Source organism: Entamoeba nuttalli (assembly GCF_000257125.1).
Source record: "Entamoeba nuttalli P19 unplaced genomic scaffold asmbl_10077, whole genome shotgun sequence".
In the NCBI taxonomy this organism is placed as follows: domain Eukaryota; phylum Evosea; order Mastigamoebida; family Endamoebidae; genus Entamoeba; species Entamoeba nuttalli.
In genome coordinates this window covers 1-12,747 of record NW_008579988.1, presented here as the reverse complement: position 1 = coordinate 12,747, position 12,747 = coordinate 1, and the positions used below count along the sequence as shown (strand labels likewise).

At 25.3% G+C, this 12,747-nt stretch overlaps 6 protein-coding genes across 6 annotated transcripts; 3 read left to right on the top strand and 3 right to left on the bottom strand.

Annotated features, from left to right (window-relative positions):
- Positions 1-259: 259 nt before the first annotated feature.
- On the top strand, positions 260-1,480 carry ENU1_210870 (acid sphingomyelinase family phosphodiesterase, putative; the record flags this gene model as incomplete). Its single annotated transcript, XM_008862386.1, has 1 exon — positions 260-1,480. One exon carries the CDS (start codon positions 260-262, stop codon positions 1,478-1,480), a length of 1,221 nt encoding a protein of 406 aa, XP_008860608.1.
- Positions 1,481-1,593: 113 nt separating this feature from the next.
- ENU1_210860 (Rab family GTPase) lies at positions 1,594-2,178 on the top strand (the record flags this gene model as incomplete). Its single annotated transcript, XM_008862385.1, has 1 exon — positions 1,594-2,178. The coding sequence occupies one exon, from the start codon at positions 1,594-1,596 to the stop codon at positions 2,176-2,178; it is 585 nt and encodes a 194-aa protein (XP_008860607.1).
- A 90-nt stretch (positions 2,179-2,268) lies between these two features.
- Positions 2,269-4,137, top strand: ENU1_210850 (FG-GAP repeat-containing protein; the record flags this gene model as incomplete). Its single annotated transcript, XM_008862384.1, has 1 exon — positions 2,269-4,137. The coding sequence occupies one exon, from the start codon at positions 2,269-2,271 to the stop codon at positions 4,135-4,137; it is 1,869 nt and encodes a 622-aa protein (XP_008860606.1).
- A 111-nt stretch (positions 4,138-4,248) lies between these two features.
- On the bottom strand, positions 4,249-4,908 carry ENU1_210840 (ubiquitin-conjugating enzyme family protein; the record flags this gene model as incomplete). The annotated part of the gene is made up of 1 exon (XM_008862383.1): positions 4,249-4,908. One exon carries the CDS (start codon positions 4,906-4,908, stop codon positions 4,249-4,251), a length of 660 nt encoding a protein of 219 aa, XP_008860605.1.
- A 1,047-nt stretch (positions 4,909-5,955) lies between these two features.
- Positions 5,956-7,896, bottom strand: ENU1_210830 (hypothetical protein; the record flags this gene model as incomplete). The annotated part of the gene is made up of 1 exon (XM_008862382.1): positions 5,956-7,896. The coding sequence occupies one exon, from the start codon at positions 7,894-7,896 to the stop codon at positions 5,956-5,958; it is 1,941 nt and encodes a 646-aa protein (XP_008860604.1).
- A 209-nt stretch (positions 7,897-8,105) lies between these two features.
- ENU1_210820 (Rho guanine nucleotide exchange factor, putative) lies at positions 8,106-10,289 on the bottom strand (the record flags this gene model as incomplete). The annotated part of the gene is made up of 1 exon (XM_008862381.1): positions 8,106-10,289. One exon carries the CDS (start codon positions 10,287-10,289, stop codon positions 8,106-8,108), a length of 2,184 nt encoding a protein of 727 aa, XP_008860603.1.
- Positions 10,290-12,747: the final 2,458 nt, after the last annotated feature.

Sequence of the window (12,747 nt, the reverse complement as noted above, 5' to 3'; positions counted from 1 at the left end):
CTTCATAAATATCTATTTTTCTCATTCATTATTTTGTGATGAAACAAACAAAACGAAATAATAAAATAAAAATTTAATAACTTTCTATAAATATAATGTTCTTAAATAAGAAAATTTATAAAATTATATTAACGAAAAAACAACATAAGGAAAAATAGAGTCTAATTACCAAATATATGATATATATAACAAATAAAATCATTCTTAACAAAAACAAACTAAAAAATGAAACAAAGGAACTTCAAAAGAATTAATATAAATGAACATAGTGATACTATCGATTCTTATATATTATTGTCAATCAATAGAAATTATTCAATTGACAGATATTCATTATGACATGTTAATGGATCCAAGTAAATATAATGAAACTACATTATGTAGAGGAGAAGGATATAAAATGGATGAAAGAGTTAAGTTAGTATATAAAAAAGTACCAAAACCAGCGAATCCATATTATGGAATATATTTCTGTGATTCAAATAAAAATCTAGTAAAGGAAGCAATACAACAAAGTTATCGTACAACTCCATATCCAGGTATTATTCTTTTAAGTGGTGATCTTGCTGGTCATTATCAAGGAGTTAATAATTCTGATGCTATTAGAGGAGTATTACAACTAGTTTCTAATAGATTTGATGGTGTTCCATTAGTATTTTCACTTGGAAATAACGATATTAGTCCATCATATATAACAAAATGTAATGATCCAAGGTATGAACGATATTATACTCTCCTTAAATCACACATACCAGCTTCAGAAAAAGAAGAATTTATTAAACATGGTAGTTATATAAAACATTTTAATCAATTTTCATTATCTGTTCTTTCTATTAATACATTGTTATATGGACCTAAACTTACTGGAGATGATTGTGGCTCTATTAAATATATTGAAAAATCTTTAGAAATTGCACAGACTAAAGGAAATAATGTATTAGTTGTTGGACATTTCCCACTTGGTGTTGCAGCATATGACTGTAAAAATTATTTAGTCCAATCAATTCAAAATTCATTAATAACAACTTTCAAAAAGTATCAAAACATTATTGTTGGATATGTATTTGGACATGACCATCGTTCTGAAATCAAAATTATTGATGACATCCCAATTTTAACAGCACCTGCTATTTCTCCAATATTTGGAAATACACCAGGATATAGAGTATATACTTATGATACTGTCAATGGTATTCTTAAAGATTATAAAGACTTTTATATGCAATTTATTCAATCAAATTTAGAACTAAAAGGTATTTGGACAAATCCAATGCAATTTACTCAATTATATCATACATCAGACGCTTCTCCTTCTTCTATTAAAAAAGTATATTCATCTTTAATTAATTCTGAACTTAATTACCTTAAATATACTTCGTTGGTAAATGGATTTTTTGATCCTTCTTATAAAACTCGGGAGTGTGTAATGACTTCTAATACAGAAGAAGAAGCTCGTGCATGTGTTAAACTGATGTTATAATTGAATCATTTTCTTTTATTTTAATTTCTTATAACAAAATAATTCAAATTAATGTTAAATAAAACATAAAATTAAAATTGTTTCAAAATAAAAAGAACTTAAAAAAGAATTTAATGACAACAGAGAAAGCCAATAACATTATCTCAGAAGAAAAACAATTAAAATTTGTTTTTTTTGGTTCTGATGGATGTGGAAAAAGTAATTTAATTAATGCATTGGTTGGATCAAATTATGAAGAAAATAACCCATCTCAATTAATTGACTTTAAAAGTTTGGCAGTAAAAAAAGGAAGTAAAGTTTTAAAAATTACGTTTTGGGATACTCCTAGACAAATCTCTTTTTTTGGACCAACTCCATATTATCGTGGAGCTGATTTAATTGGTTTGGTTATAGACTCTAGTATTCCTTTTGAACCTAAAAAGATTAATGACTGGTTAATTTTTATTGAACGTGATAATCCTAGTTCTACTATTCCAATTATTCTTATTTTATGTAAAGCTGATATTGAAATACCAAACATAAAGAAAGACTTTATTAATTTCTCTACAAAAGAACATTACCCTTACTTTATCACTTCAGCAAAATTACATACAGGAATAGATGAACTATTATCAAGTATGGTAGAACTTGCATTAAATCGTCCAATTGAATTATCAATTCCTATTCAACAACCAAAACAAAAAGAGAGATGTCAATAACTTCGTTTTGTACTTTTTACCATTAAAATATTAATACCTTTACTATTAATTTACTATTTGTTGAACTTTAACTTTTTAAAGAAGAAAGAGATGAACGTAATAAAATGGATCATACTCATTCTTTGTTTTGTTGGATGGTATTTTTTAATTAAAACCCAATCAATTTCATCTTTAGAATTATTATTTGAACATCCTTATCAAGGGAATTGGCAGTCTGAATTAAATGCTGTTCCTTTAATAACAGATATTGATGGTGATGGAAAAAATGATCTTGTTGTTGCTCCATTTATGTCACAAAAGATTTCTATATATTCATTTAATCAAGGGGAATTAATTTTAAAGAAAGAAACCTCTATTCCTAATAATACTAATGTAATTTATTTGACAAGTGGCTATGACAAAGAGTACAAAGAAAATTTACGAAGGGAACAAGTTATCATTGTTGTTTTAAGAAACTTTGAAGTTAGGTGTTATACTTCTGACTTAAAATTAAGATGGAAACAACAAATTTACTCTTCTCTTGCACAACCATATGTTCAAGAAGTAAGTGGAGTTGTTATACCATATCAAATACAAACAAAATATCAAGGAGCAGTTATTACAGCATTTAGAACGTCAAATGATAAAGCATTTGTTGGAAATAGAGCTGATACAGCATTTGAGTGGGATGAAAGAGATAACTTCAATAAACCAATAATTGAACAAAATGAAAATAGTATGGATGATGGTGGATTTGTTCCTGAGCTAATTGAACATATGAATTATTATGCTTTTAGTATAAAAGATGGACAAATTATTTGGCAACATGAACGAGATGATGAAGATCAAAATGATTTACAATTAGTTCATCAAGAAGACAATTTAGAAGTATATAAGAATCTAAAAATGGGTAAAAGTATATTACATGATTTCGATACTATTCAGTGGCATGAATTCCATGATTGTATATTCCAGAATTTACCTCATACATGGTCATCATATTATGATACCCATATTGTTCCTGCACATTTTAGTAGGGATATTATTAATAACCCAACAGAATATATTCATCCTAAACATTCAATTTATAATAGCTTTAATCAATTTGATCTTATTAAGAATCCTAATGTTCTTGTTGTACATCATATGAACGGAATTGAAGTTATCCATCTTTTTACTGGAAAACCATTACTTCATGTCACGTTATTAACTTCAACTATATCTGCTGCATCATCATTTGCAGACATTGATGGAGATGATGAACTAAACGAAGTATATACTCATGCCAATTTACAATATAGTGAATTAGAACAAACAGGAGATGATTATTCATGTTACGTTCATGCCACAGTAGTAAATACTAATGATGACTTATTTTTATTTAACTTGTGCGAACAACAACAAAGATTTAATTTATTTAGAAAACAATCAAATACAGAAAAACAATTCTTTCAAGTATTACCTCCTTTATTAATTCCAAATAATGGTAAAGCACACGATGGTAGACCAACATATGATATTTATACATTAAATAATCATGGATTATTAACTGCACTTCATAATGATGGAACATTGTTGTGGAATAAAATGTTACCAGTTACTTGGGAATTAAACCAAGTAGATTTAATTACTTTTAAACCAAGTTTTCATTTATTCCAATATTCATATAAAAATCAAACATCTTCTTTTATTTATATACAAGGAGATAATGAAATTTGTATATTAGACTTAAATGGAAATCTAATTGGTTCAGAAAATTTAAAAACACAAATGAAACCAATTATGCCACCAATATTTGGTGATTTAACAAATGATATGAAAACTGACATTTTATTTATTACTGAACACTCTCTAGTCGCTTATCATTTTGAATTACTTCCCTCTATTGAATTTTTACCTATTTGCATTTCATTTATTGTCTTAATGATTTCTTACAACATTTATTTAGTCGTAATGAATTATTATAAAAAGATAGAATAATTAATTCTTCCTTTTATTCTTAGTTTTTGTTATTTATATTTGAAAAAACCTCTGATTAACTTTAAAAAATGAATTACTAAAAGGAATAAAAAGAGCCATGGTGAAATAGACTTAATTTATTTCATCATCATCATCATAGATAATTTCTTCACCATCTCCAACATCATCAAACATATCAATATCCATTGAACATTTTAAATCATACCCTCTTGCTTTCTCTATTTGTTTTTGATGTTCAATACGGTCTGTGTCAGGGTGTGGTATTTTAATGGATGATGGAAGTGAAGCACGTCCTTTTAAACTTACTTCTTTACATCGTTTTAAATATTCTTTATTATGGTCTCTGCATTGAACCATAGCATCTGTGTTTGCTGGAGAATACATATTTGGATCACACAACATTGACTGAACACTTAACAAAATACTACTAACACTTTGTGTTGGTAACCATCGCTCTGAGGCTAATTCACCAGACATTTCATCTTCTCCTGGTGGGTGAAGAATACTAATACAAACTTTACCATCTGGATATACATTCGGATGCCAAAACTCACTTTTAAACACTAATTTTGGTGGATTAGAAGGAAAATCATCAGGGAAGAACATTCTTAAATTAAATACACCTCCTTCATATGGTGTTTGTGTTGGTCCCTCCATCCAAATATTCCATTCAAATATATTATCTTCTGAGGCATATTCAACATATATACCTTCTAATGGGTCTTTGAGAATTGACTTATAATTACTTTGGATAAACTTTGCTGCTGACATCCTTTTCTATTTTTTTGAGTTATGTTAGTGGATTTACTTATTTGATTTATTATAATATAATTTAAATCATATATTTTTACTATATTTCTTTCTAACTTAAAATTTAAAAATCTTCTATTGATTAAACTAAAATTTAATATACTTTTCATTATTTTTCAATTTCTTATTAAAAAAAAATAACATTAATTTGAAAATGTATTATTTTATCTTTTAAAAAATAGAAAATAAAACATATAATTAATTAATTAAATGAGTAAATGAATAATGCTAATATTACTATAGCAATAATAAGAGTTATTATTAAAAATATTATTACATTCACATTACCCTTTGGAGTTAATTTTATAGGTTGTTGAATAGTATTATTATGAGTTTCTATTGTTGTGGTTGGTGGAAATGTAATTTCCTTTTGATTCATTTTTTGTTGTTCTTTCCTTTTAGCTCTTTCTAATAACATTTCTATTCTATTCTTTTCTTTTATTAATGGTGGTGGAAGATAATTTGAACCATCTCCTAATTCAGCCAACCTTTTTTCTAATTCTTCTTTAGTATATTCAACAGATGGTGAACCAACAATAACAGGAGTAGAATATGAATGGTTCTGGTCATGAGGTAATGGAACAACTTCTCTTTTTATAATCCCTTGTTTTTCCTTCTCTGACACTTTTTTTTCTTTTTTCTTATTCTCTTTATTTTGTTTTACTGACTTAGTTTTTACTTTTTTTGGTTTCTTTTCTTTCCCTACGGTGTGCCATTCTTCTCTAAAAAATTAATACTTCTTCTTTTCTTCTTGTCTTTTCATTGTCTATAAAAATAAATTCATCACCTACAAACTCCTCCATTCCAAAACCTTTTTGATAATTTTTAGTTTTTTATTTCGACTTTTCTTTTGATTCTTTCAAACTCCATTTCTATTTTTCAATCATACATTTCCTTTTTTTAGATATTTTTAATTAGAAATACTTATTTTTTTTATATTTATTAATCTATTATTAAAAAATTAGTAACAAAAATTTAAATAACATAAAAATAACTTTTTATTAGAAGTTACTCATTAGAAAAATTTTCACAATCAGATAACCAGCTTTCATCATTGTAATTATCAAAGTCCATTTCAAATCGTACAAATGAAACACTAATTTTTTTTGAATTCTTTTTATTTAATTTTTTGGTTACTTTTTTAATTCTTTTCAACGTATTTGAAGAGTTATTAGCTGTTGCTTCTTTTGTTTCATTAGTTGTTAATTTTTGATTAGTGTCATTCTTACATTTAGATAATTCATCATTCTTTGAATTATTTTCAGAAGTTAATTCTTCTTTTGTAGCTTCTCCAATCACAAAATCTCTCTTAATTGCTTCTTTATAAGTAATATCTTTTTTTAATGGAATACTTTTCTGTACAACTTCTTTAATGACATTATTATCATCATCGTCTAAGCTCTTTGTTTTTTTTATTATTTTCTTTTTTTGAACTGATGACTTAATAGTGTCTTTTTTTGGTTGTTCATCATCATTCAAGGATATTGTCTTTTTTATAACTTTTTTTTTATGAGACAATGGATTTTCTTTTATTTTGTGATCATCATCATCATTAAAGTTTAATGTCTTTTTGATTACTTTTTTCTTATGAGTGTTTATCTTTTCTGTTTTGGTTTCTGAATCTTCGTCATCATTAAAATGAATTGTCTTTTTTATAATCTTCTTTTTAATTGTTTTTGTTTGTTCTTTTTCCTCATCACTATCTTCAAAACTAATACTTTTCTTAACCACTTTTTTCTTACAAACTTTTCCTTTCTCTTCATTAGTTAATTCTTTTTGAATTATTCCATACTTAAATTTCATTTCAACTTCTGGACTTTTTCTATTTCTTCTGAAACAATGAGCCATAGTTATAGGTTGTTCATCTTTTGTATATAGTTCTTTATCAACTATCATCATTGTTGTTTTTCCTGGTTTTTCTCTGATTACTTTTCTTTCATATAAATTATGATTTTCATTTTTTATTTCTTCGAAAGAATTGTTATCATTTAAATCATCTTGTTTTATTGTTTTAACAACTTTTTTCTTTATTACTTTTTTAATTCCTTTATTTTCAGTCCTTTGTTGTATTTTTGTTTTTAATTCACCAGTTTTTCTATCTCTTTTAAACATTCTTTGACAAATAACTTCAACTTCCCTTTTATTTAATCCATTTTCTAATGAATTAGTTAATAAATTTCCAGATTTAAAGACATCTATTTCCATTTCATTAAAAGCAATTTTTTGAGCAACTGTTCTTCCTTTCTTAGAAAACTTTGTAGCATGGTTATGAATAAAACTAGACAAAACCATAGAATTAAGAACGTTTTCTAGTTTGGGTTGTTGTGTAATAATTGTATGACCTCCAACAAATTCTTCATTTTCAGAACTAGTTTTTTTAATAACTTTTGTTTTTTTAACACGTTTAGGTTCTTGGTTAATAACCATAATTTGCTTTTTTTCTTCTCCATTCATTCTATTTCTTTTAAATGAACGTTGAGTAAATACTATTGGTTCTTCTTCATTTGTGTATTTCACTTGGTATGTTTTATTGTTTAGTTTTTGTTTATTTAATTGATTTAAATCTCTTTGTGATTCATTTTGTGAGTTGTGTAATTCTGAAGATATAAAAAATTCCGAGTCATCACTTTCTTCTTCAAAATTAATTGTTTTTGTTATTTTTTTCTTTTTGCATTTCTTTACAGGAACATTCTTTTCATTCAACTCATTATTAACAATTTTTTCTTTTCCATCTCTGGTTCTTTTAAATTGTCTTTTTGTAAAGACAAAAAATTCCCCTTCTAATTTTAATCCTTGTAAAGGTGAATTTTCTGCTTTTTCTTCTTTTTGTTGAACTTTTGTATTTCTTTTTACAATTTGATTTTGATGTGTTGAAGGTTCTTCTACTTTCTTTTCATCCTCATCATCATCAGTAAGGTTGATTGTTTTTTTGATTATCTTTTTCGGCATATTATTTAACTCGTTTTTATTTTTTAGTTCTATTTTTTGTTATTTTAGTTATTGTTAAAAAAAATAAAAATTTTTAATAAGTTTATTAATATTTACTAAAACGTTCATTGTTATACTCTGTATGAAACAACAGTCTTTATGACAAAGCAAGGTGCCATCTTTCTTAGGACTTTTTTATTGAGATATATTCTTTTTATTTTTTCTTTTCATCAGTCATCAGTCTTTTTTGCCTCATTTTCATTTATAGGTTTCTTTATTAATAATGGTCGAATGGGTGCAACATTAGCATTTGATCTTACTCTTGTTAGGTTTACACCCTCAAGCCGAAGAACAATCTCATCCTCTTTACTTGATTTCATGCGAATTGTTTTTCTTTTAGAAATATCATCATCAATAATAATTTTATTCATTGCTAAAGCTTTTTTCATACACCTATCACACCCCCTTTTATTAACTCCATTAAATATAAACCTCCCTCTGTAACACCCATTACAAACACATAATCCACAATGTATACAAAACTGTTTTCTATTGATTAAACTAAAAGCTTTACCACATAATTGACATTTTTGGATAGACTGAGGTAACCATAAAGGTGCGTATTCAATGGCTTTTTTAGACTGTTGTACAGGAACTAATTGGTTTTCAGTGTTAATTGCATCAATAATTTTCTCAAACCAATCTCTTTTTTCTTCTTCATTAGTACAAAGTATTTCAAATGATTTATTTGGTGAAAGAATATTAAATGATATATCAGAGTCATCTTGAATCATAATGTTTACTATTTTTTCATCAAATGAAACAATAACTTCATTTCCAGGTTTTCCACTAATAAGTCTATCATTAAATAAATAAAAATGTTTAATTTTTTTTCCTTTTTGGTTAATCCTTGTAAGTTCTCCATCACAAATATAATACCTATTTGGCTGAATTAAGTCATCTATTCCTTTTATTTTTTTAGATAATTCAATTAACTTTTGTTGTCTTGATTGGATATCTACTGAATGATTTACATTAAGGTTAATAGACATTACTTTATCTAATGCATTTTTTAATCGAGCTAAGTCGCAATGTCCTTCTGGTGTATTTCTAATAAGATCTTCTAATAATAGTTTATATCGTGGAAGTCTTTGTACTGGTGTAATAAGATATGACCGTAAGTTTAATGCATGACCGACACTAATCTTTGACTGTAAGTTAAAACAAAGTTTCTTAAATGAACTTTTTGACTCTAATCTATCTAATGCTGCAAATTGTGCTTCAGTATTACCTACATATGTCTTATATACATTTAATAAAGGTATAAATTGACTAAATGCTTCACCAAGATGAGTGTCTAATGACTTTCCATCAACATGATTCTTTAAATTATTTAATTCTTGAAGAAGATTAGAATTTATTCTATAAACATCGTCAAATCCCTTAAACACAATAGAAAATAAATTTGGTGGACAGTATTTTTGTTGTTTAGACAATGGCTCTTCAAAAAATTTTGAACATATCTTTAATCCTATTACATAAGTATATTCTGAACTTACAAATTCATCTAATATTCTTTCTCTATAACTTTTCGTTGGCTTATCAAGCATTAAAGTTAATGAATCACTTGAGCTTATCGTGCTTGTGTCAATAGATAAGTCTGTATTACTATTTTCAATTAAACTTTGCTCATTTATTTGTTGATGTTCATCACTTGTCTCTTCATAAGGTTCAGATTTGCTTTTGATACTTCTATCTTTCTCTCTTTGTAGACTTTGGTTTATTATATCACTTGGACTTGATTTAGGAGGTGGTTTAGCACAAATTATTTCTTTACAACTTTCATGACTAATTTTATCTCTTTGAGTCTTCTTTTTAGTCTCTTCGTCACAACTTTGTGTTGAAGAAGAGAGAGTAGTAGAAGTACTTGTATTAATTAAAGAAACTTGGTTTTGAGGTGTTGTGGTTAAACACATTTTTTTTGGAGGTACTTCAGCAAAAGGGATATGGTCATCTTCTATATTAAATCCTTCTAATGAACCAACAACGTTCAACACTTTTTCTTTCTGAAATATTTGTGCTGTTCTCCAACTACGTTCTTTTTTCATTCGAGGACTATGAGAATTATGTGATGGGTCTAAACGAGGAGATAACGAACTAACAATTTTTCCTTGGGTTTCTAGTATGTTAAAGTCATTAGTCTCACTGGTACTTCTTGGAATTGTTTTGGGAGAAAATACTTCTTCTTGGTTTGGCGTCAGAGGTTTATTTGTTAATTGATCACAAAATGAATCTATATCAGAAAGAACAGGAGACATCGATGGTGTTGATGATAGACTACTGAAGACGTCATCGGAATATTCTGTAGTAGTGTTATAATCATCTCCAAAAGGGTCGTATTGTACTTTCTTCATAACTTAACCAATTTCAATCTTTTAAGTTATTGTTTGTAATTAGGAAAAGTATTGGAGAAAAATTAGTGAAACAGACTAATGAAAACTCAAAAGAAAAATTCATTAAGGATTTTTCCTTTCATCTTTTCGTGGTTACAAAATAAACTCACAGTAATCCTTGTATTATAGAATCATAATGAATATTCAACAAAAGTTATCTGTAGTATTGTTTTTTTTTCCAAAACAAATAATGTGCTAACTGTAAAAAGCAGTTATATTATTATTAAATTTAAGTAATATCCTTTTTAAGTAAATACTTAAATTAGGAGAAAAGCTACTCCTTCTATAATGAGAGTTATTTATTTGATTAGCTTTGTAATAGGAAAACACTGAGTTATTCTGTATGTCTCTATATACAATAATACCTAATAAACAATAAAATACTTAATAATGCATTTTTTATTTTAATGACATGTTAAAACAATCAAATAAGACGATACAATATAAGAACTATTACAACCATTTATTATTTGTCTTGTGGCTTACTGTCTTTTTATTATTACTAATTTAAATATATCTTTTTGGTGTGTTATTGATAAAGTGAGTTTATTCATTTTATCTTATCTTATATTCAACGTTATAATTATTAATTACTAATTACCTTTTGATAAGAAATAAAGGAAATTAAATGAAGTGTTATAAAAAGTTAGTAAATTTACTAATGAATTTTTTTATTCTTCATAAATTCAGTAAAATAAAATTTACTAACAATCTGGTATTAAATAAACACAAAACGGAAAGAAAAATGAAGAAAAGAAGTTGGATTATAGTCTGAAAATAAATATAATATCATTCTTGTAATTAAATGTTTTTTTTATATTCAGTTAACTTGTTATTCTTTTTATTTGTTGTTTTGAATGGAAATGAAATATTTCATTTTATTTGATTATTTAATTATTGTAATGAATAAACAAAATAATATAGTCATTTAAAATAATGATCGAACATATATATTATATAAAGAATTAAATATTGAATCGGTTATTATTAATATTTCATATAATACATTGAAATACATTGAATAATATTAAAAGAGAAAAGAAGAAGACAAATGAATCATTGTAAATGAAAAATAAATAAAATGTATTTAATGAATTTAATAATCAAATATGTTATTTCTAAATGATCAATTAACAAGTCATTAATAACGAATTATTAAATATTAAACATGACATTAACATTATTAATAAATGATTTATTTATCATTTATTATAACTTCTTATTTTTCATATTGTATTATTAATATTAAATGATATTAAATGAATAAATATCAATTATAATGTTATTATCAATATTTATATTGTTTTTCATCATTTTTTATTATTGTTCAATATAAAATAATATTAATGTCAATTGAATACTTTTCAATGACTATGATGATAAAGGTCAATAAAAATATTCGTCTGATTATAGAATTATAAAACAATGAACAATTATCATCAAAAAACATAATGATGAAATATATTTAATATGATGATAATATTTTTATTTGTTTGTGAATATGTAATGCATTGTATAACATTTGAATGTTTATTTCTCTGTCAATGTCATAATTTATTTTATCATATTCAATTTCTTTAAGACTAAGAAAAGATATTATTAAAGAAAATTATAAAAAATTTATAAAAAATACAATAAATTGTGGTATTATGATTTGATGGATAAATATACTTTCAAAAAATATAACTCTTAAAACCTCATCTAATTAAATTTAGAGTTATAAGAAATTAATAAAAATATTAAACATTATAATATTTAAGGATCTCTTAAAAATATTAAACCCATTTTTTGATAACATTTAGTATATACCCTCTATAATTTTTAATTTTATAAAGGGATTTTATGTTATCAATAGAAATTTGCTTCATCTTGCTCGGTGATTGGCATTTGCTGATTACCTCTTAAAATGCAGCTAAATAACTTCATTAGCTTAAAAGTAAATAAAAAATAAAGTAATAAAGTAGAATGTGTTATAATTTTTTACTAATAATGTTAAAAATATTTTATTAAACAATTAAAAAAAATCATATTTTACTGAAGTATAAAAAAATTTATAGTTTATTAAGATAATAAGCAATTAATTAAGTATTAATAGAACTAGCTTCTATTGTTCTTGGTTCAGGGGAGACTAATCAAATTAATGGTTTTTCTTCTAATAGCATTTCTACGGAGTATATTTGGTTGTGATAGAAGCGGTATTCAATGATATCCATCATGTTTTTTATTATAATGGTTTTTAATTTCTTTCTCGATGTCAGTCTTAATTTTTAAATTCTTTAATTAATTTATTACTTTCTTTATTTACTAATCCATTAATTGAGATTACTACTGGAATTATTTTGACATCTCTTAGTTTTTCTATTTTATTCTTTATTTCCATGTCTTTTCATCATTTATTCTAAATTAATATCGTTATTTG